Below are 23,837 nucleotides of genomic sequence, written 5' to 3'. Positions count from 1 at the left end.
AAATCTCTCAGAAATAGACTGCATGCATATTTAACCCAATAGCTTTAGGCATTCAAGGATGGAGTAGGTGAAATCAAAAGTACCACATTCAAAGTTATGTGTTATTCGCTTCGAATCTTAGAGTAATTTTTAACAGATAGTAATATGGTTTGAAATTAAAACACACATACACAGGTTTTGCTAGTTGGAGAGTTTCCATACCTGGGGGAGGGGAGGTGAAAATTGGTGCATTCAGTATATAACACGTGTAATGCTAATAAAGTTGATTGGTCGAACTCTCTAGCTTTTTTTTTTTTTTCTCTTTTCTTCCTCTTCCTGTAGAGTAGATCAGCTGGGGGTGGAAGGGTTCTCCCCCATCTTAACCCCCCTACTAAGAAAGCGTAGGTTGATACCATTTTTATTGTTCTGCTGGGGTGGGAAATAAACCATATGCTTTAGAATTTTGAATGGCTATACCAAAGAGAAAATTGAAGCAGACCCTCTTTCCCCCTTCCTACTGGACTTTGGGGTAGGGTTATTCCTCCAAATGTTTTAGCAGACTTGGTGTTAGCTTAATGTTTCTACTCCAGGGCAGAGACGCAGGTCAGGGGAAGAAATGTCAAGGGCTTCAGAGGCGTGTTGGGCTGAATGAAGTGTGGAGTGGGAAGCTTATGTCTGAAACCTACCCCTCCCCTGGATACCAGGCAAAGGCAATGAGAGTCGTAACCAGCTGATGCCGCTGCTGCTGCTTCCCGTTTCCAGGGTGAAATTTTCACAGCAGCTAATTCTAAAGGGAGGAAAAATCCCTAACCAGCAGCGGAAAAGATCCTATCACCCAACAACCCAAGCTATATAACCTTTTAGGCAGGCTTTTCAGAGAAATCCGCATTTTAAAAGCCAGCATTCACGATCCAAAAATACAGGACGAGAATCAGAGCTGGTATGAAAATCTGAAAAGCCTCTTTACACTCTGAGTGTTTGAAACGATCCGATGAGCATAGGAAGTGGCTGCCAACGCTCTGGCGGCTGCTCGTGCTGCCACCGCCGCTGCTGTTCCTCACAGAGGGCTGGACAGAGCTAGTCCCGGTTTCAGCACCTCCGGCGCTGGACAGCTCTTTGCACGCTGCACCCGCCTGCTTGCTTTTTCCAAACACTCTCGCTTTGCATTACTGGAGATGCATCTAAATTACGTTCTGTTCAACAACAAGTAGATTTTTTTTTTTTTTCTGAACGGGAATTACAGTAGACGATTCTCTCAATTAAACTGCATTTCTTCTTTACGGATTTGGCCGTCAGGCGTATTTATCCCGATCTCCCCCCCAACCCCCCCTTTGCAGGAACGAGTCTTTGGGAACGTGGTCCACCCAGGGATGTAAAACTGTGCTTACCGATGCATCCCATACGAAATGCTTATGTGATCGTCTCTCTACCTTCGCCATTTTGGCTCAGCAACCTAGAGAAATAGTAAGTAACAAAGGGAAAACAAGGCTTTAATGCAAAGGCAGGGACATTGTGGAGAGTGTTTCTCCAGGGAACTGCTTTTTAAAAGGGGAAATGGAAAATGTTGCAGGGTGGCAAAATTGGGTTCGTCTCCTCCTTAGCTACAGTAGCTTGGTAAAATGAATTCTAGTTGGTGTGCTGTAACTAAATTCTCCTCAATTTTATGTCTTCTAACTTGAAATTTCTGCAGTATAGTTTTGAGGATGTACTCCATCATATTACTAATATGCTGCAAACTTTCAAATAAAAATAATTGCCAACTTAACCTTTATTTTGGAACCGTAAAGCTGGTCTGGGGAATTTGTGAGAATACTGTTGGTAGTAGAATGAAGACCCCAGACACTATAAGCCAAACATATTGCATATCTGCATTGGATATTTTCAGTACAGGTTTTCTGGGGGTGTCCTTGGATATTATTTAAAAAAAAAAAAACAAATGAAGTTTTCATGAAAACACAGACTGCCTGAAACTGTAAAATCATTCCTTAAAAGTGTAGGCTTGTAGAAAAAAAAAACCTAATTTCTGTAATAGCTGCATAAACTGTCTAAAAGAAAAATAATATACTCATCAAATGTATTTTGAAAAATTATTTCCAATATATTGAAATACTCAAAAATAAGATGAATGTGACTTTTTGTCTAAATTTGGCCTAAATATGCCTCACTCTTCTTACTTATTTTGATGACAAAAATACATAATATAATTTGATGTGCATACCTAAGGTTTGGAACACACTTGATCTTAAAATGTATTTCTTCAAACTTCCAATATTAAAAATAAGAAAAACAACAGATTTCATTAGTTAGTATCATGTTAGTGTCTAAGGAAAGAAACCTCTGAAGTCAGTGACTGCTTATAATCTTTATATGTGTTTTAAAATATATATAAGGCTTATTTGTCAAGGTCATGTATTTAGGGACTGATACTGGTATTGTGAAGATTATCTCTGCATATTTTGTTAATAGAAAAAAAACACCCACAAAATATGTTGTAAGTTCTTGCATTTGAAATTTGATTTTCTTCTATATCCTTAGAGGCCAAGCAAGTGAAATTAAATAAGAGAATACTTGACTTAGAACAAAGTTGTCAAAAGTCAGAAAGTTTGAAAAATTTTCAATATCTAGGTACCAGGATGGGGTAACAATGAGTTATAAATTGGAAGATCAAAGTAAATTTTACCAAAAAGCATACTATGAAATAACTGAACTATAGTTGTTGAAGAAAACTGAATGCTACTTCAGAGTTCAGCTAGAGAAAATTTAACATGTGAATATTCACCAAGTTTTAGTTTTAGGTATTTATTGTAGAAAGCCATAATGGGTAATATGCCATAATCAAGCATTTAAAACTCTAAGGCCTTTATTACTTCACAGTGGGAGAGAGGGGGAGCTAGAATTAGTCATTTTAGAGGTTGAGAATATATGAACAAAGTGATTACTGGGTAATTATCTGGTAACTGTAACAACTCTGTTGGCTGTTTTTGAGTATTAGGATAGTTTTGCTGACTTTAGAAGTTATTTTCATTTATAAAAAAAATTATGTCTCCTTTTTGTGTTTCTTTTGTTTAATATACAGATCATGGAATCCTCTGGTACACCTTCAGTTACCCTAATAGTAGGCAGTGGCCTTTCTTGCTTGGCCTTGATCACCCTCGCAGTTGTCTATGCAGCATTATGGAGGTATGTAATCAATTAATGCACTTGAAATGGAATGCTCTCTTATTCAGATTAAATCTGACAATATGATTATCATTATGTGTCCTTTCTTTTTAATTTACTAAAAGAAGTATTTTTAGAACAAAGTTATAATCGCTGTGGTTGAACTATAATAAATGAGCTCAATAATAATAATCATAATCATCATCTTACCTAATTTTCTTGTATTTGCCTATGATGAGAAAATAAAACACACACACTTTTCTTCCCAATTCAAATGATGATAGCTTTCAACAAGTTACTTACCCTCAAACATGGTATTTTTATCCCCCAAGTTCAGTCAATGTTTGTTTCTATTTATCCCAATTGCCATCGAGCTTGAGAGTTTAATTGGTACAATCAAAATAATTTCTCTGTTATAGAAATGTGGTCTCCAAATTCTTAAGTTTTAAGTTTTAAACTTAAGAATTTAAACACATGCTTTCATTATATCCCAGATAACACGTAAATCTTGTATATTATTAATGCATTAACATAATACCACAATGCTATAGGAAAAGCCTCTTGGTTGAATGTCTCCAAAAAGTCAGATTTTGACAAATTGGTTAAAAGAAGTAAAAAATACATAAACAAGGGGATGTGATTGAAAAACTTTGTTCCACAATACTTGAAATTGCGTCTGCTTGATAGTACATGAAAATTTAGTATTTCTTTAAGATTTCTTCTATTAATAAAAATTAGACCTGTATATTTTAGACATTTCATTATGTCTACTCACATATTGATAAATAGTACATAACCAAATGGCCAAACTTCCTAATGGATTTAAAAAATATTAAGTGTAAAACATTTGTATATTCATCTTGATTATTGAAAATGTCCCAAAATGGTTATTATATTAGTAAATAGACAATTGTATATTATTTCCTTAATATTTGCAATACTAAAATTGCAAAAGTAGTTAGTCCTTGTGTTTTACTGTTACTTAAGTTAAAAAACAATTCAGTTGCAGAAGTAATTATAATTTACTAAAGAAAGGTCATTTGATTTATATCCTTCCCCAAAAAGTTTTTTGTGTTTTTTTATATTTTTCACTCTTTTGAGGATAAAAATTAATTGTCCAGGATATTGTCAATGATACTAAAATTTTCAAACTTCAAACAAAAATATGTACACTTTCTTGTTCTATTGACACAGGTACATAATAGAGGTTCTGCCTTCCTGGGAAGGAATTATGTGGTAGTAAAACACTGACAGAGTGAGAAACTCTGATAAAATATGATCAGTCCCATGAAATGAAAGAAATGTTCAGTCTATGCATGGCATTATAGACAATAAGATCCAAGCTTCAGGGGTTAGTCAAGCAGACATTGCCCTGGGAGTAGAAGAGCAAGATGGACAAAGGCTGGGAAGAAGACCACTTTGTCTCCCATAATTGCCTAAATGGCGCTTTTTGGAAAATGAAGCAGTGTTTAAGCACCAGGACTTCAGGCAATCTCAACAGTGTCATAATTCATACTCACTGAAGTAATTAGAACTAAGTTCCATTTCTCCATACTTAGGGTTCAGGCACCAATTCCACCTTCTTTTCACCCCTCAATACCTATAGCTAACATTAGCACAAACATTGCCAGTATAAATGCTATATAAAGAAGCGTAAGATTAGTTAGTCCGTAATAAAGTTTTCTTTAATCCAGAAGATCCAGGGAAATCGCCTATTAGTTTTCTAAGAATTACCCAAACACCTGAAAGGATCTGTTAGTACTTGATGTGAAACTGGGAAGTGTAGAAGGTAGTACCAAGAACAACATAAATTTTGATTCCTAACATTTAGTGGCTAATCAACTCTTTATCTACAAATAGAAGAATTGAAGTAGTATTAATAATTTTATAGAAGTTCCAAGATTCCTAAATTATTAAGTGAATCTTGTAGCATGGCAAATTTAATGAATGTTATAAACGTTAAATTTACCTTGTAACATTATCGTATGGTATTACCGTATGATGACACTCATGTTAGGATCCTGCTACCTTTTTTCCTAATAAAAAAGTTCAAATTTTAAAATCTTTAATGATTTACAAAATGTATGAACATCAGAATTATTTTATTTATAACATAGTATTTTGAAAATTGTTGGTGTCCCTTATAGTCATTAGAAATGTTCATAAAAAAATTAATACACTAAGGTATGTTCTCTTCATCTACAAATATGTTCTGTAGGGTTATTACATCAAAGAGCAACTGAGCATATCTCTTTAATCTATGTATTGAAATGATGCATTTACACATTTTGTTAAAACTTCAAGTACGTTTATAAAAAGTTTTAGAAGTTGAGACGGTTTTATAGAAAATTTTAAGGCAATAATGTGACTCAATATTAATGAATAGTAGAAATATCTAAAGACTTTCCAGGTGGTCAGTCTGGGTCTTTTATCACCATGATTTTCCTACTTACAGAGCAAATGATATCACTGAAACCCTTTTAATAAGGTCATCTCTGTGCTTGTGCTGTCATGAAGCCGTTAACATCATGTAAAGGGTCAATTTTGTGCAGCTCTTAAACTTTTTATGTTACGTCTCCTACTCACAAAGAAGAAACAACTTAATATTTGATGATGTCTTTAGCTTCCCAGTGTGTGGTTTATTATATTTTTAGATACTGATGATGCAGGGACAAGGTTAAGCATTTTGTATTGAGAATTGACCTGGGTTATTCCTATTTGGGTTTGTTTTGTGAAGGAAGGACATTTTTTTTAATACTAAAAAATTGCTTTTTGTATTTTATTATTACTTCTGTTTTTGTTTTGTGTTCTCTTCTGAAATATGTGATGGAATGTGGGGCTTCTGCCTAAATATTCCTCAAAGACAGAGATAGAGAAAGAACTTTGATAGATTTTATTTTCCAAAGAGTGCCTCCAGATCTTTGGCACCCACCTAACCCTGCACAGTAAACCCATGCCTGCTGTGGAAAGTGATTCCGTGTTCTAACACAAATTGAGCAGCCTCAAATACACAGCAAGTACAAGTATGTCTTTTTTGTTACTGTCACTCAGTGATTTACCACAGGGTACAGTAAAGCAAAATAACTGTTAACCTTTCAGGGTAAACAGCTGGTAGAACATCCGATTCTGAGCAATTTTCTCCATGGCTTACATCCTTGATACACTTAAAAGTTATATAGCAGAGTGTATATAAACACTTCATCATAAGGGTAAAATATGGCAGACACCAAGTAATTTTCCAGCCTAATGGCAAATTATCATTTGTGGATTGGACTAGTTTTTGGAGATGAAGATTCATTTTTTTGTCTTTCCTTTCTCTTTCTTTTTCTTTTTTTTTTTTTTTTTTTGGAGCAGTTAGGAAAAGAAAAATATGGAGAGTACCAAACTATATAAAAATATTTGAGGGTATGAAATGGTGGATGAGTGTTCATGGTTTCAGGAAAGTAATGGTTGCTTTCTAGTATACAAGGGGATACTTGAGAATCTGTGTGGGGTTTTTCCTTTTGGTTTCTATTGATTTTATATGATAATAAACATATATACATAATATTAATTATAGTAATTGATATATTTTCAAGAAATTTTATATTTTTAGTAAAAAAAATTATATTGATCTCAGATACAACTTGAACTCTGTCAGAAATGCCATGTTGTCTATACTAATGTCTAAAGAAAATAAAATTATTCTAAAGGACTCTAGGACATGCCGTGTCACTATAAAATTGTATCTCTGAGAATAATCTTTATTTAAAAAAGGTTTTCATATATTTTCTTCTATAAAGGATATATTTTAGTATTTCCTTTTCTGAATGAATTTCACCAATTTGCATAATATGGAATTCTTCATCTTGCTGCTGAATTTTAAAGTTGGACATATTCTCTGTCTCTCTGGCTAGGTACATACGCTCTGAGAGATCTATAATTCTGATTAACTTCTGCCTGTCTATCATCTCATCCAACATCCTCATACTGGTTGGACAGACTCAGACACATAATAAGGTACGACTGATAATTATTCTGATTCTATTTATGTGTTTATGTTTTGACATAAAGCTGATTATTGATAATCTAAACATTCTAGATGACATGGAGCACTTCTGACAAAAATTATTTTTAAAAATAAAATTTTTCACTAGTTTCTAAATAAAAGCATTGCCTAATCTAGACCAGAAATATATTCCTTTAACTTAATTTCCTGGGGATTGAGAAGCTGTTTATAATAGTAAAAATATGTTTATGAAACATTATATCAAAGCTCTATGAGTTCAAAGCCTTGGAACATCAGAAGAACAAGTTTTGATTCATTATCCTAATTGTAAATAGAATTGCCTGTGTTTTGGTCTACTTTATTAAAACACTGATTCCTAAAAGTCAACTATAAATTGCTTACAAGTATCACATAGATCATGAAAATCTAGCCCAAAATTGTCTGTCGGCAATAATTGAAGAGAGTAGTAGGTAAAAGTAAATTTTATGCTTTTCAAATACTTTTACTTCACCAAAAAGCATTTCGGTCCCGAACCAGCATGCAGTTCTTGAACTGCAGTCACTCTGAGCAGAATGTGAAAGTGTAAGTTCCATTCATACGGATTGAATTGAGTTGGATGACCATGTTTTTTCCAGCAGTGACTGTCAGCTTTCTTTGGTAAACTACTCTGAATGCATTGTAAGAAACCCATACTAGCAGTCTTAAATTAATTTACCCCAATCTCAAAGGAATTCTGGTAAACATTGCTTTGATAACTTTTGTTGATTAATCCAGGCCTGTGGTTTTCTCAGCTTTTTTATTGTCAAATACAGAAGCCAATAATTGAAAATTTTTTTTCCCCCAGAAGCTATCATTAAAAAAAAAAAAGTACTTTTCAGTACTTTTGATAGATTAGATATTTGTAGGACATGTATCAACGTCAAGGATATGGATAGTCTTAATTTTGCTAACCCATGCTCCTAAGACTGCTGATTACCACCCAGAGAATCTGATTTGGATCTGGGTAATTAGGGCTTAGGAATCTGCTTAGATGATTATGGTGAAGATTTCTTCTTGAACCATATTGGTCTACCAGGAGAGCCCAAGGGGGAGGTCACTAACCCCAAAGAACTGAACAAAAACAATTAACAACCCAATAAAGAGCCTTGTGGAAGTAAAAAGAAATTTAATGTATTTGAATGTCTTGCTTTTTTCTGACTATGTAACATAAATTTTAAAAAATATATAAATGGGAAAAGGGAAAACAGGAAGAAAGGAGAAAGACCAAAAGTTGAGAAAGATGCCAGCTGGAATTAGGAGAGGAGAAAGAAATGTACAAATAACCAACAGTGGAGAAAATGGGGGTAAACACTGGCATAAGCTGGGAAGGAAAAGGGAAGTGAGGGGAAGTTAAGTACAGATGGAGAGAAGATGGGACTGTAAACCTGAAGGAGTTACTAAATGACTTATCTCACCCTTACCGTTTTGGCTTTTACCTGGCCAGGGCTTCAGATCCCTTAGAGAGGCTCATTTCCTTGTTAATACTGATTCACAGTCCTTGAAACCACGCAGAAGACGAGAGCTTCTCCTCTGAAGTAGGAATTACTTATTGGGTCTGGGAATCAGAAAAAATCAAGCTAGAGTTAGCTTAAGCCTATAGTTTGTTTGGTTTTTTTTGTTTTTGTTTTTTTTTTCACCAAAGCCCCTTTTTCTGTCTTTGTTTACCCTCCAAACACTCATTACGATATGGAAAACTATCTGATCTTCAGTAGAAAATGTGGTTTTAAGGCTGTTTCATGCTGTATGGCAAAGTTTTTATGAGTTCTAAGCCAGGTGATCAAATGGTAGAATTTTTCACAAGATTTACTACATATTATAGTGATTATTGTCTAAATCATTTCTGTCCAATAGAAATATAATGTAAGCCACAAAGGCAGGTTACATATGCAATTATAATATTTTATTAGCCATATTAAAAAGTGAAAAGAGACAGGTGAAATTAATTTTAATAATATATGTAACTCAGTATATCCAAGAGATGACCATTTCAACATATAATTAATATTTTTAGATGCAAATACAATATTTTATATTTTTATTAAGTCTTCAGAATTGATTTGTATTTTATACTTCCAATACACCTCAGTTCAGACTAGCTACATTTCAAGTGCCCAGCAGCTATGTGCAGCCAGTGACTACCATATTATATAGGTCTACATGGTAACGATATTCAGAAACTAGTGTTAAGAAATTACATTCTTGGCCATTTTGCCTTTCCCAGCTTTTCATTGTCCTTGTTTTTTCATGGAGATGTCTTTTTGATATTTGCAAATATTAGGAACATCAGAGGCAAGATAAGATAAGTCTAGTTTTACTTTTCATTTCTGATTAAAAAGAATGGCTAGTATGGGCTTAGAAAAAAAAATTAGTTTCCCCAGGTAATTATCTATAGAGTAGATTCCATGTGGTTTTGGAACCATAGTAGTTCTGTTCCAGATAGCCTATCCTAATTTTGGCTTCTATAGTTACTGATGCTGGTGGGGAGGAGCGTTCAGTAGGTAGTAGTAATGATGAGAAAATAAGAAATTATTGGTTTTCTCTTATGCTATGTTAATTTTGCTTTACTGGCTCCGAGTAGATGATTCTGCAAGCCTAAGACAATTCACTATAGCATTGTGACTAAAAGGGAAAAATGTGAACACTGGGGTTTTATTTTTAGTCATTCTTAACAATATCAAGTTTCTGGGGAAAATAATCATATATTTTGTCATGATATGACGAATCGAATTAAATTGACTCTACTTCGCTTTAAATGTGAAATAGCAGTATGTGAAAGCTATACCTTTCTGACTGTATTTGGGATTAGTGATTTTTTAAAAAGGGAAAGAAAAAATACAAAATGTATCCTCTGTATAAACTTATGATCTGTATAACCTCCAGGAAAGTATTTTAAAAGGGTAAAATATTGATCACGGGCTCCAGTATTTTATTTAGGTAGTGTGTAGGACCCCGTTGCTGCTGTGGGCATTTTATAATTGATCAGATTCCTGTCTCTGACTTCCCTGGTAAGTTTTGACGGATGCTTTAGTATTCCACATTTGGAAAAATGGAAACATGTGAGAAAGCTTCTTGATGAACAAGTTACTTGGTACTGCCTCTGAGAGTTGTCATGGTTAGTTTGCGTGAAAACAGGTATTTGGTGCTGATGTCCAGAATCGTTTTGAAGTGTTTTATCGGGGTCTTTCTCTGAACTGCTTGTTGAAATATAATTGACTCTGTTGTCTCACTACTGAGTATTTCTTTTGAGTTAGGAGAGAAGCAAGCTGAAATGCATTGTTTAAAATGAGGTATTCAGATCTTTAAGCTGTAGATTCAGTTGCTAGAAGCAAAGTTAGAAATCAAGTGCAATTTCTTATATCTCTTAAGATACATTTATAAAATTTACTGATAACTCATATCGTTATATTTCAAATAGTCTCATAAAGGGTCATTGCCCATTGATATCTTTGTGTAATTTCAGCAAGGATGTTCTTATATCACTGGAATGTTGTTTGTTTTTGAAGAATTTGTGAAGAAGTATGCAATTTTTCTTTAAACTGTGTAGACTATTTTTGGTCCTACTGTTTTGCAGAAAACAAAGATTATTTTGAAAACATATATTCAGAATATGGTTTTCTTAATCATGAAATATATATCTGCTTCTTTCTGAAAGAACTTTGAAATGATTTATCATATTAAAGGCTTCATAATATGCTTTTTAATTGATGAAAGCCTAATTTGGCAAAACTCTTTCCTTTCTTTGGGGGGGGGGGAGACAATAGTAGCCACCCAAGAAGTTTAAAATACCAAGAGATAAATTCTCTCCCACAGCCTCCCTACCAGGTTATAATGAAAGCAAGTCAAGTCCAGATTCTATCACACAGTTAGATATTTTTTAGATAAACACTTATTAGCATATCGGGAACAAACCTGTTTTATAAGCTCAGGGAAAATCCTAGATCTTTGTCATTTTAGACACTTTGACCACACGGTGTTTGCAACATTCACTTGAGGTGGGCATAGCAACACTTTAGAAGCAGTCTTCTGTGTCCTTTAGTCACCATGATGCAATCAGAAATCCTCCTACTTTTAATGTCTAGACACACAATGACTGGGAATAAAATTGTGGTCCCCATCTCTAAGACATGCTGGATATAGGTGTCAATGAAATCTTTCATACAGTCACATCACGAGTAAGAAGTGTTTAACAATATTCGCTAATCCACATATCCCTGAGCCTTTATTGTCATCAAAGGGAGCCCGTTAATACACCCACTATAGTGATTAACCAGATAGTAGTTCATCAGTAAAGACCAATCTTTTATATTCAGTTTGATGACTCAAGTGTTGAGTGTGGACAAATCCACCTAGATCAAAAGGACTTGGGAGTTGCCACCTCTGGAGTATGGCCATTTTGAATATAGTGTCAGCTGACTACCCTGTTGTGTGCATTCCTGGACAGCTCCTACAATTAAAGGTTACACTAACTGGCACATATGTAGTATCATTCTGAGAATACCAAAGTGTTATAAATTATAGGCATCCTAAAAAGACATCCTAAAAGTTAAGTATTTGAAAGTAATAATCAACTGTGAGAAGGCAAAGTTAGACACTATAGTCTTAAGAAACCCGGCAAAAGTTCTCATTGACATATCAAAGGGGGCTTTCCAAATTATTTCAAATGGGTAAACATTTCCTTAGCACTGCTTAGGAGGAATTTACCTCATGTTTCTTTATGTATGGACCATTGAATTATATAATGAGCTATGTCTTTTAATTCCGTCTTACAAAAAATACAAAAATTCTCTTTGTTGGAGCACTTTTTAAGAGTCAGTACTCTACGAAGCTTTTTTTCTTCATCTCATGTTTATTTACCTTTTATAAAATGTTGTTTTTGTTCTGTAGTTTGTATACAGATAGTTAGGAAAGATAGGCCAAACTAAAAGGCAGTGGTCATTCTAATGGAGGATGTTTTTGTGTTGTCAGGATGTTTTTTTAGAAATAAAATCTTGAATTTGAATACCTTTAATTGGGTGAAACACCCTCTAATGCACCTATATCTTCCATGACTTTCTTTTGCTGGAGACCCAGATTCTTCAGCATTTACCTACATCTGTGGCCTCTGAATGTGTATGTGTTCAGTTTCTGAGGAGGAATATTGAATGTTTATTTTCAGCTACCCGTTCTGCCCCTCCTGGTACCCTCTGAAATAGTCTGCCCCTCCTCTTGAGATTCAGTGCTCTGCATGCCGTCCTGGAGAGAACCATCTCGTGGGTGGTGATGGTCGAATAGGCATTTTCAGACAGACAGACCTAAGCACCCTAAGCCTGCTATTTCCTGGTTATATGATCTTGAGTATGATACTCAGTCTCTCTGGACCTTAACTTCTTGTTAAGGCCTCCCTTATAGTGGTGTTGTCAAGGTAATATGAGGTGGTACCTATGAAGCGCCTTAAAGCATTCCGTAAACAGTAGCTGTGATTATGGAGATGATGATAATGATGACTCCCAGGTGTGCATCTGATTTATACTTCTCTTCTGAGCTTCATATTTCCTCTTGTCCAAATTTCTGCTCACCACCAAATTCACCATTTGTGTCCCTGCTCCGTAATCCAACACATTATATATAAATTGAACATATTTCCTGTGGGCTCCAACCCAGTTACCTAAGCTGGGAGTCTAGGAGTGAACCTTAATGTCTCCTCCTCCCTCACCTAGTGGATCCAGTAAGTCACCCCTCCTGTGCCAGTTGCACCCTTAAATTCTTCTCAAAGCCAGCTTTTTCTTCTGTCAGGTACTGATCATCTTCGGTGGTCTACCACTTCCAGCATCATTAAACACACTATCTTCGTAGCCCAAGTCATGGAGTGAAAAGTCAAATCTGACCACTTGACTTCCCTGTATATTTGTTGCTGCTGGTCACCTCCTTACAGAGTGGTTTTCAAACTGCTCAGACACAAGCAGTGAAAAATGTTTTGTCTATCTATGAAGGTTTCTGTTCACTGATTTTCTTGCATTAATATATTGGGGCTCAGAAATAAATTTTATTGAGAAAGAGTTCTGTAGCTTACAAAACTCGAGAGACCTTGGACATGACCTAATGTTGACCTCTCCATTCTCATTCTTTCTTACTGACTTTAATCACACCAGCAACATCACACTGCTTACAGTTTTTCAAAATTATTTTATGGATTCTTGTTCCTTGCTACCCTTCAGCCGGACTTTCCAAACATCTTCATTCTCTGACACTGCTCAGTCCTTTCCTGTGTAGGAAACCCTTCTCTGTCTTCTACTCTTAGGTACACTGGTTCTGGGGCTCCATGATTTCCAGTGCATACTTAGAATCTTCTATTGTATTACCCGCTTCTAACCAGACTATTCTTAAGGCAGGGCTAGGTTACATTTATTCTTCAAATTTTGCCAATATATAGTATTTATTGGATGAATGAGTACATGCATTTATTTGAGTCCACCATTTGGGCCTATACCTCTGAAGCTAATAGCTGTAGTTAATTTTATAAGGGTTAAGGTTTCCCACTGTAGGCAGAATCTAAGCCAGTATGGTGATAAGGACTATTTTCCTGGGGCCTGTTCTAAGCTCTAAGTGATTGATGGCATATTTCAAGGTGATCTGGTTCCTGGGTTTTAGTTAAGGAGACTCTGAAACCTAGCAAATGTGGAACTTCTCACTTGATAAGTCATGGAAAATAATGTTCATAATCTTCAGAAGAAATGTGCTTATTCATAATTCCTCTCATAGAACTCATTTCCTGCCAATAATGTCCCAAATGTATGTTTATTATGTCTCAAATGTGTGTGCGATACTAATGGCTGAAGCTAAAGCTTCCTATTTAGATTTATTAAAATCTAATTTATTGACTTGCTATGATGTTTGTAAAAGGATTTGAGTGCAATAAGCTTATGTGTGATTCATTTGAGCCCTTTTGAGGTATCTTTCTAATTCTGCCAAGGCTCTTCTAGATTCCCAAAAACCTTTATCTAACCAGGGAACAGAATGGTTGGTTAGTTTCCTGATTTTCCCAGGCTCCCAGCAACGGAAGGATTATTTTGTTCACAAAGTGACAGTATGCTTTAATCTTCTTATCCCCTGATGATACATTTCTAGTTTTGTGTGGTAGGAGTCAAATCACATTATCAAAGTCCATTTCAAAACAGGGCAAAAGATCAATATGAAGGATCAGTTTGAAACAAGCAAAGAAAATGAAAGTGGAATTATTTGACAATAAGGAGTTACTGAAATGGTTTGAGATATCAGGAGCCAGATAACCATGAGTGCCAGTTTACACACTCAGTGTGTGTTCTTAGGTCAAACTACAAAGCTGGGCGAAAGTCCCAGTGTGAGCATTCATTCAGCAGGGGGAGCAGATCATAAATCTCAGGCTTCAGTGCTGGGGGGAGTTGCTCTGGAGATACCAGACCTATTCCTTTTTCTTTTTTTAAGCTTTTATTTATTTATTTATTTGAGAGAGAGAGAGAAGGAGAAGGGGGAGGGACAAAGGAAAAGGGAGAAGCAGGCTAAGCAGGGAGCCTGACTTGGGACTCCATCCCAGGACTTTGGGATCATGAATTGAGCCAAAGGCAGATGTTTAACCGACTGAACCACCCAGATGCCCCGTGCTAGGCCTATTCTGGTTACCTTTGTTCGTTCATCCTCTAGCGGCAGAACTGTTCTCCAGACAATATAAAGAGACTCCTTGATGTGGCCAATTCCTGGTCTCCATCCTCGCCACCCTCACTTTGGAACTGGCTTTCATGATTTCTCAGTTGGACTACCATAACATTCTTTTAACTTTGGTCTACTCATTGAGCTTTTGTTTGTGTAATCTCTTCTTTCATTCTACTGTGAAAAATACCTTAAATTTAAATAAAAAGTAAATGCCTGATTATGCCATTCCCCAGCTTCAAACTCTACAGTGGGTCTGTAGGACTCATGAGATTAACTGCATTTTCTGATCATCACTGACATTCAGAACTATCGCTAGTACAGAAACTGACTTCATGGGAAGTAAAAGGGCATTCCTTCTGGGTAGATGAGTTATAAAAATAGCCTTCTCTCTCCAGGATGAGACAGCCTCTAGAAGGGCTTTGGTCTTCCATTTCTTCTCTCTGCTGGGGGAGAAGAGCTGTCTCTGTGCTTTCCAGGGTGTCCCATGTCCACTGGAGTCACTCTTGCCCTGTGCCTCTGTACTTATTTTTACTTTGCCTCATAAACTCCTGTCACCTTTTAGGAGTTGGCTTATGTAAATCTTCTTAGTGAAGTCTGCCAGTACTCCTTTCTGCTTCCATAGTACATGGTATATATCTCTGTTGTCAGCACCAATCACATTATTCTGTAACTATTCATTTTCTGATCAGTCTTGCCCACCGTACTGTGATTCTCAAAGGGGGTGTTTTTCCTCTTGTTTCTAGGCTTTGAAACCACTAGTATTAGTACTTATTTTATACGTGGTATGAAATTAATAAATGTTGAATGAATCAATGAAGCAAGCTGTGGCTCTTAAACTAAGGATAATATAACAGGAGTACAGCCATTTCAACATTAGGACCCTATTTGAAATAATTGCAACCTAGGTCAATTTTTTTTATGTTAATGTTGTTGTTTTATGATGAGAGAAAAAAGTTGAGGAAAACACTAAAGACTTACAGAACATTTTTGAGACCTTCCTTTGATGAGAGATGATTGAGTTGAATTGGATTTTATCTGGATTCAGGAATATCTGAAAGAATTTGAGAACTTAAGTGACTCTCAATGTGTCTGTAAAAAGGTTGAAGATTATCTGTTTTTCTCCCCTAGAATCAAGCCAATAGAGAAATTAAAAATTTCTCTGTATGTATGTCTTCTCACCCTCCCTCTTCTCAGTACGTAATATGAACTGGTCAGAAGTTTGGCTAATGTCAGCAAGGGAGCCATGTTGTATGATTAGAGCTGATAATGTTTATGAGGATTCTGAATACATGGTAAAGTACTAAAGTGCTTAAAAAAAAACCACATAAAGTGAATTATTTTAAATCCCATATTCTCACAAAACTCAAAGGCCCTTGAGATAAGATTATAATAGAGTTTTCAATGACCCATTATACTAACTTTGAGGCTATATCTCTCTAAGGTGAATGTGGGATGAAGAGAGGAGGATTGAGGTTATTACTGAAGATCATTGACCAAGACAAAATTTGTCTCAGTGTGAGATTGGTGGAGAGTATAAGAGAGAACTCCTTTCACAAATACTTTAGGATCTAATTCAAGGGTTGGCAAGTTTTTGGGGTAAAGGGCTGTATAGTGAAGATGTTAGGTTTTGTGGGTCAGACCATCTCTGTCACAGTGACTCAATTTTGCTGTTGTCGCTCAAAAGTAGCCCTACACATAAAGAAACGGATGTGGTTGGATTTAGAGAAAAGAACTATAATGTAAGGTGAGGACAGGCCATTTTTAGGGTGATGGTTTTATGTAAAAATGCCCTTCAGTTCTGAAGTTATCTACCCAAGTTTAGTCTGTGTAGCCTGCAGAACTAGAACAGGAGACCTTAGCAGTTTCTGAAAAGGCTTCTGCAGAGATAAAAAGGAAGTGAAAAACACTTTGAATTCCTTCCTTGGAAGCAAGAACTAAACAGAATTTCTTCACATATGGTGACTATTAGTTACCAGTATATAAAAATTAAAATAAACCATGAATCAAATCACTCTCAACCAAACAGGGCATTTTATGAATTGAAGAAGCTAAAAGCGGGTAACAAATGCCCAGTGCATGAGACAACAAAGCTGGCCTCTTTGTAGAAGAAAACTTCTTAACGTTCAGCCATAAATGTTAAAGCTCCTATTAAAAAAAGTCTCTCACCTGACAGTCTTGGGCAGAAAAGTAACATCTGACACAGAAAATAGGGATGGCAGAGTCCAGCTAATTCTTCACTAAAATCATCCATAGACAGAACAGTTCTTTTTTTTTTTTTCTTTTAGCCTCTCAGCCTCTGGTCCTCACTTTTCCTAAAAGCTGTATTATTATTATTATGTATATTCTAATCATTGCTATGATAAACTTCAGAACTAAAGCACAAACACTAATGCCTGTTACCAGAAAAAAATAAACATGTTTGAAGATTAAATTCTGGTTTTCACTCCTTTTGTGATGCTAGCCAGTTAATTTTAAATTTTAAACCTTAAAGAAAGAAGTAGCCATATGACTGAGTTGAATCTAGTTCTTAACTACGAAATTTAAGATGTATGAAATTCAAAGGGAGTAAATTAAAATATTTATAGTCATCCTAGTTTGCTAGTGTACTGAATCAAAGATTAAGGTTTCGATTGTAATATAAAGAAGAAATGATTAACAGGAAAAATACAATGACAAATTTTAATTCATGAATATTCATGATGAAGGCCTGTTTATGCATTCTGTGTTAAACTACAATATACATAGTTTTTATATATCTCTATAGATGGATGTTTCTTTGGTACATGATACATCAATATATGCACACAATTAGGACTAGAAAGGATTTCAAATGAATCTTATCCTTGTGTACTTTACATTCTTCTTGTTAATTACATTTTATTTGTATTTCAAAATGATTTTTCCTAATGGGTAGGAATGCCACATATGGCTTTTACAAAATATGAATTAATTCTATTTTTCTCATTTTCTTTCTCATTTACTTATTATTTCTTTCTGTTCAGAAACTTTCGTTACGTATTCTCCTAACTTTCAAAATAAAGTTACAAAGTGAATCCTCTATATTTAAGAAAGAACACTGTTTATAGAAATGGAATAGAAAATCTGTATTATCTATTACTGCATAACAAATTACCTTAAACTTAGTGCCATAAAAGGAAATATAATCCTCACAGTTTCTATGAGTCAGGGATTTGGGAGCGATCTACCGGGCAGTTCTCTCTCAGCATCTCTCACGACGCTGCAGTCCAAACGTGAGAGTAACAGTCATCTGAAGGTTTGATTGGGGTGGAGGATCTGCTGTAACCTGGCGCATCATTCCAGGTGTGATGGGAGTGTCGCTTATTCTAAATGAAGAGTTTTTAAGCTTTACCATTTACTGGCCATGTACCATTTGTCGAGTTATTTAACCATTCTCCACACACCAGCCTAGTTATCTTTTTAAATTGTAAATGTAAATCAGATCATGACACTTGTCTGCTTAAAACCCTTCAATTAAATAAGTTTAACTCTTCAATTAAAATAAGTTTAACCCTTCAATTAAAATAAGTTTAATTAATTAATAATAAGTTTCTCTTACACCTGGAATGAAGTCCAAAACCCATAACATGGCCCACAAGCTCCTAAATGACCTGGTCTCTAAGTACTTCTCCCACCTCACCACCTCATATTCATTACTTTTCTTTTCACTGTATTCCCGTCATGCTGGCCTTCCACTAGAATCACTATAGAAGTAGCTAATAAGCCATCAGCCAGGTGACCATATGCCTGGTTTGTGCCTCTTGTCCTGGTTCAATTATTAGCAACGGCACTTACAAAAGTATCCCATCAATTATATCCTTTGCCTAGCATACAACTCTTTCCCCCACCTCAGGGCTTTCTTACATATTCCTCCCTCTGCCACAGTTCATCTTCTTTTATTCTTAGGCTAGCCTGGTTAACTTATACATGTCCTTTTCAGAGAAGACGTTCCTGAAATCCCATTCCCCCCAAGTCAAAACACTACAGTAGTTTTCTTGTTACTGTTTCTCAGGGAACCCATTATTTTCTTTATAACCATTTCTTAATTGGTCATTTTATTTTTATTTAAGTTCAGAAGGAAAGGGACATTCTCTACTTAATTTATACTACATACCTAGTGCCTAGCACAGTACCTGGCACATAGCAACAAGCACCCATTAAATATTTTTCATTGAATGAAGCAAATGTCTAATTTTCTGTTGTTGTTCTTTTCTTTTTTTTTTTTTTTAATTTTTTTAAAAGATTTTATTTATTTACTTGACAGAGAGCAAGAGAGCAAACGCACACAAGCAGGGTGAGCAGCAGGCAGAGGGAGAGAGACAAGCAGGCTCCACTGAGCAGAGCCTGACATGGGGCTCAATCCCAGGACTCTGGGATCATGACCCGAGCCAAAGGCCACCGCTTAACCAACTGAGCCACCAAGGTGTCCCTATTTTTGATTTTTTAAGAACCTCCATACTGTTTTCCATAATGACTGTGCCAATTTACATCCCCACCAACAGTATACAAGTGTTCCCTTTTCTCCACACCCTTGCTAACACTGATCTCCTATCTTTCTCATAATAATCATCCTAACAGGATGAGGTCATAGCTCATTGTGGTTTTGATTTTCATTTTCTTGATGATTAGTGATATTGATCATCTTTTCATGTACCTGCTGGCCATTCGTGTGTCTTCTTTAGAAAAATGTCTATTTGGTTCTTGGCCCATTTTTTTTTTTTAATTTTATTTTTTTATTTTTTAATGATTTTTTATTATATTATGTTAGTCACCATACAGTACATCCCCGGTTTCCGATGTAAGGCTCGATGATTCATTAGTTGTGTATAACACCCAGTGCACCATGCAATACGTGCCCTCCTTACTACCCATCACCAGCCTACCCATTCCCCCACCCCCCTCCCCTCTGAAGTCCTCAGTTTGTTTCTCATAGTCCATAGTCTCTCATGTTTCATTCCCCCTTCTGATTACCCCCCCTTTCTTTATCCCTTTCTTCCCCTACCGATCATCCTAGTTCTTATGTTCCATAGATGAGAGAAATCATGTTGTTGTTCTTTTCTAATCAAGCAGTGGGGAGGGATGTTATGAGGATCAAGTATAATTACATCTAGGACACAACAAACTGGCATACAATAAACTTTTAATTGAGGTTAAATTTACATACAGTGAAATGCACAATGAATCATGTGATGAGTTTTCACCAACCCGTACCTATGTAACCAATACCACAATCAAGATATGAAACATTACCATCACTCTAGAAAGTTATCCCTGCTCTCTCCGAGGCAACCCCTGTCCCCCGTGGCCACCATTGCTCTGATTTCTGTCCTCATACATCAGTTTTGTCTGTTTAGGAATTTCATATAAATGGAATCCTATGAGTACCTTTTTGGTCTGGCTTTTTTCATTCAGTATATTTTTGAGATGCAGCGATACCGTGTGTGTATTCTTAGTTAATTCTGTTACATTGCTGAGGATTGTTCTCTTGTATGAGTGTAACACAGTTTGTTGATCCATCCTCCAAATGGTAGGGCTTCAGATTGTTTGCAATTTTTTTGTTACTGTGAATAAAGCTGCTTTAAACTACATGGACAAATTTTTCTATGATCATATATTCTTATTTCTCTTGGGTAAATACCTAGGAGTAGAATTACTGGGTTAAAGGCAAGTTATAGTATTTTTAACTTAAAAAAAAAAAAAACTGAACAGATTTCCAAAATTATTGTACTGTCTTATACGCTAACCAGCAATCTGTGATAGTTCAGTGTTCCATATCTTTGCCAACATTTTAATTTACATTTTCTTAATAGCTAATAAGGTTTGGCATCTTTTCATGTGCTTATAGGCCCTTTTATGTCCATTGCTGGAAGTCTCTGTTCAAGTCTTTCCTCCCTTAATAAATAGGATTGTTTGTCTTTTTATTACTGCTTTATAAGGGGTTTTTGAAATGTATTTGGGATACAAGTCTTTTGTGTTAAAAAATATATATATGTATAATATTTCATATATATGACATTATACCTACATATTTTCTCTGTGGCTTACTTTTGCATTTTTATTAATGGCATCTTTTGCTGAGTAGTTTTTAATTTTGTGAAGTGTACTTTATCATATTTCTCTTTGTGTTTTGTGAGTTCTCTATAAGAAAGAGATCTTTGCATACTCCTTAAGGTCATGAAGATATTCTTCCATATCATTTTCTATAAGCCTTATAGTTTTGCCTTTTATGTAGATCTGTCATATGTCAAATTATTTTTGTGTGTGTGATATGAGGTATGGGTTGGAGTTCATTTCATTCCACATAGATATCCAATTGTTGTGGCACCATTTGTTGAAAAGATTTTTTTCCCCATTGTATTGCTTTGAAAAAAATATTGTCTAGAAATCAGAAAATTTGAATTCTCTAACTTCATTCTTTTTCAAGATTATTTTGTCTACTCTAGACTCCTTGTCTAGATGCTTTTGTCTAGAACGATATCTGCTTTCAATAACCGTGAAGTTAGTGGCCCTGGGTATGGCTCTGCTTCATGAAATAGAATCATAAAGGTTTTATGACCAATTAGATAAGGTTACTGGGAAAGAAGGGGGACATCACTAATTGTGGTGTTCCTTTGGGCTATGACATAATGCTCATGTTTTAAGTTGAAGAAAAAGTGGAAGAGAATCAGGAGTCCGAAGGGCAATGTATATCCTTCTCTAGGGAAAATATTCTGTTCCAAGCGATTTTTCCCTTCCTTTTTGTTGTCCTCCAATCCTTCACTCTTTTGGGGCTTTTTACTTGATTAGTTCCTAAATACATTTTCTTTAAAAAGTGGAACTTTTTAAAAATGCTATATATTTCTACCAAAACATACACAGACTTAATTTGTTTTCTTAAATTTCTTGAGCTTGTTAATTACCAGCTGAGAGCAAAATTGTGTCTAAGATCAAAAGTTCATGGACCACGTTCTCTTCAGGCATGTAGCCATGTCTCTTTATGTTCTTTATGACTAAGTATACACAAGGGAAGTATTTGTAGAGAGGTAGAGAGTAAGCAGCTGTGCTCCACTCCAGGAAATCAGAGGCTGGTGGCACACTTCTTATATGGGAGCAAAAACTATTTCTCAAATTAAGGGGAAAAAGAGAGCACAAGGAATAGAATTTATGCCAAGTAAACCACCTCTGACTTCACTTCCAATGAATGAGAACAAGTTTTAAAGCCCATCAGTGAATATTCTCTCTAGAAACCATTTGTTTCAAATTTCACTGACAAGGTTTTTTGGGGTTTTTTTGTTTTTGTTTTTGTTTGTTTTTTTAAATGTATAGGCAGTATTCTGTGTTTGGCTTCCTTTAAATTGGTCAACATCCAAATATCTGAAAACAGCCACTCTTTTGCTTATTAATGCAAACATAATGAAAATTGCTGTTCAAAAACTAAAATAAGACAATTACCAATGTGCCATTAATAGACCCTGGTCCTTTTTAATAATAAACTAATAGCATGGGGATGTTATTTTTTTTCAAATACGGAGAACAATCCTGTTGTATTTAAATCGTGTTTTACTATTTGAAAGCTTTTCTAAACAGCTCTGGGAGACTATCAATGACGTGGAAACATGAGTATGTAGCATAACTATTTCTGTTATTATCTCTTTTAGTTTCTATCTTGTCGAGAAAAAAATGGTGCATTTTTTTATCATTAAATCCTAAAGTTATAAATCTTATAATCATTTCCCAGATTTTCTTTGTTGAGTGTCTTTCCTTATTCAACAAGGACTAATATTTTTTTTCTGAAATGTGTTTATGTTCTATCCTGTATCTATTTGCATCCCTGCAAATCCTGCATCTGGCAGTCCTCTCATTTGGCTTCACTAGCTATTGGTTGTAAATAAAAAGTGCCATCTGAAGTAAACAAAATACTGTTTACCTATTTCCACTGCTAGTAAGTGGTGATAAACTCAATTGAAAACAAATGGCAAAACGCAATACACAGATGGGGGAAAAGTTAATTATCTTCCATTTTGTCTGCTGATCATGTTCAAGATTTAGTTGACTGGTCTGCATTAGGGCCTCAAAGGGAGATGGTGTGAATTTTGTGAGAGAAGTACATTTTCAGTGTACATTCTGCCCTGGATACCCACTTGTAATTTCTTTTGGTGATAATAGAGCTTAGCTATGCACATCAAGGGAAAACTAGATTCTTCAGGGTATCATGCAGGGTAGCTCATCACAGTATCTTTAATGCTCGTTGGCAGACCTATCTATTTGTAGAGATGTGGTTGTAATTCTATAGTGGAGATGCTGAAATATATTTGTGCAGCTTTCCCAATGTCGTGGCCAGCTATGAAGAGGATCCTTGTTAAGCTTCCAGAGCCCATTTGCTGGAAAAGAGGGGAATTTGAATGAAATCTCTGTAGCTAGCAATATAAAGAATATGCTTAAGCTCCATTTGCAGAGATGGAATTGTAGTCACAGAGAAGGATTAAAGAAAAGACAATATTTCTACTAGAAGGGAGAATTCTAAGGTCAGTAAAGGAATTCTTGGGGATGAGAGGAAAGCTAGCAATTTTCAGAGTTAAGAATCATGTTGATGGAAAGGAGCTGATTTTTCTACTTTCAAAAATCCCAGCCTGTCATGATTATTTCTTTTCCTTGGAACTCGAAGGGGGACATGAATAATATGTAGTATCAGTGTCCTTTTCATAGATTACTGGTAAAAGGGATAACTTGGCAACCTAAGAAATGTTTGCATGTTGAATCCACATGTATCTAGAAGTGAAAAACAGTTGGAAATTGTGATGGGTATGAAAATACCAGATTAAGTTAATGCATTTAACAAAGGAAAAATTACAAAGTCATTCAAGAAATGAACTGTCTTTATGTGTCAAAAATGTTAGCTCTCACAACTATTTTTCTAAAGACTAAACGGTGTAGAATCCAGGGTCCCGGAGTAGGAATTATTAAATTGTTATAATCGGATAAACATTTTAAAAAGGATGACTTATAAAGG

At 35.4% G+C, this 23,837-nt stretch overlaps 1 protein-coding gene across 4 annotated transcripts in view; it reads left to right on the top strand.

The window, feature by feature from the left end:
* ADGRB3 (adhesion G protein-coupled receptor B3) overlaps nucleotides 1-23,837 on the top strand; it is a 696,748-nt gene that overhangs the window by 540,320 nt on the left and 132,591 nt on the right. For all 4 annotated transcript variants that reach the window (XM_045803249.2, XM_087856973.1, XM_087856972.1 and 1 more), the window contains 3 exons: nucleotides 1,317-1,443; nucleotides 3,056-3,159; nucleotides 7,035-7,137. In XM_045803249.2, coding sequence (XP_045659205.1) covers nucleotides 1,317-1,443; nucleotides 3,056-3,159; nucleotides 7,035-7,137 — 334 coding nt within the window. The remainder of the gene's footprint in view (nucleotides 1-1,316; nucleotides 1,444-3,055; nucleotides 3,160-7,034; nucleotides 7,138-23,837) is intronic.

The sequence above is a fragment of the Ursus americanus genome, chromosome 29, assembly GCF_024610735.1.
Source record: "Ursus americanus isolate L20-20 chromosome 29, mUrsAme1.1.p, whole genome shotgun sequence".
NCBI lineage: Eukaryota > Metazoa > Chordata > Mammalia > Carnivora > Ursidae > Ursus > Ursus americanus.
Note: the sequence above shows the minus strand (reverse complement) of the source record. Positions and strands in the feature narration are given on the sequence as shown.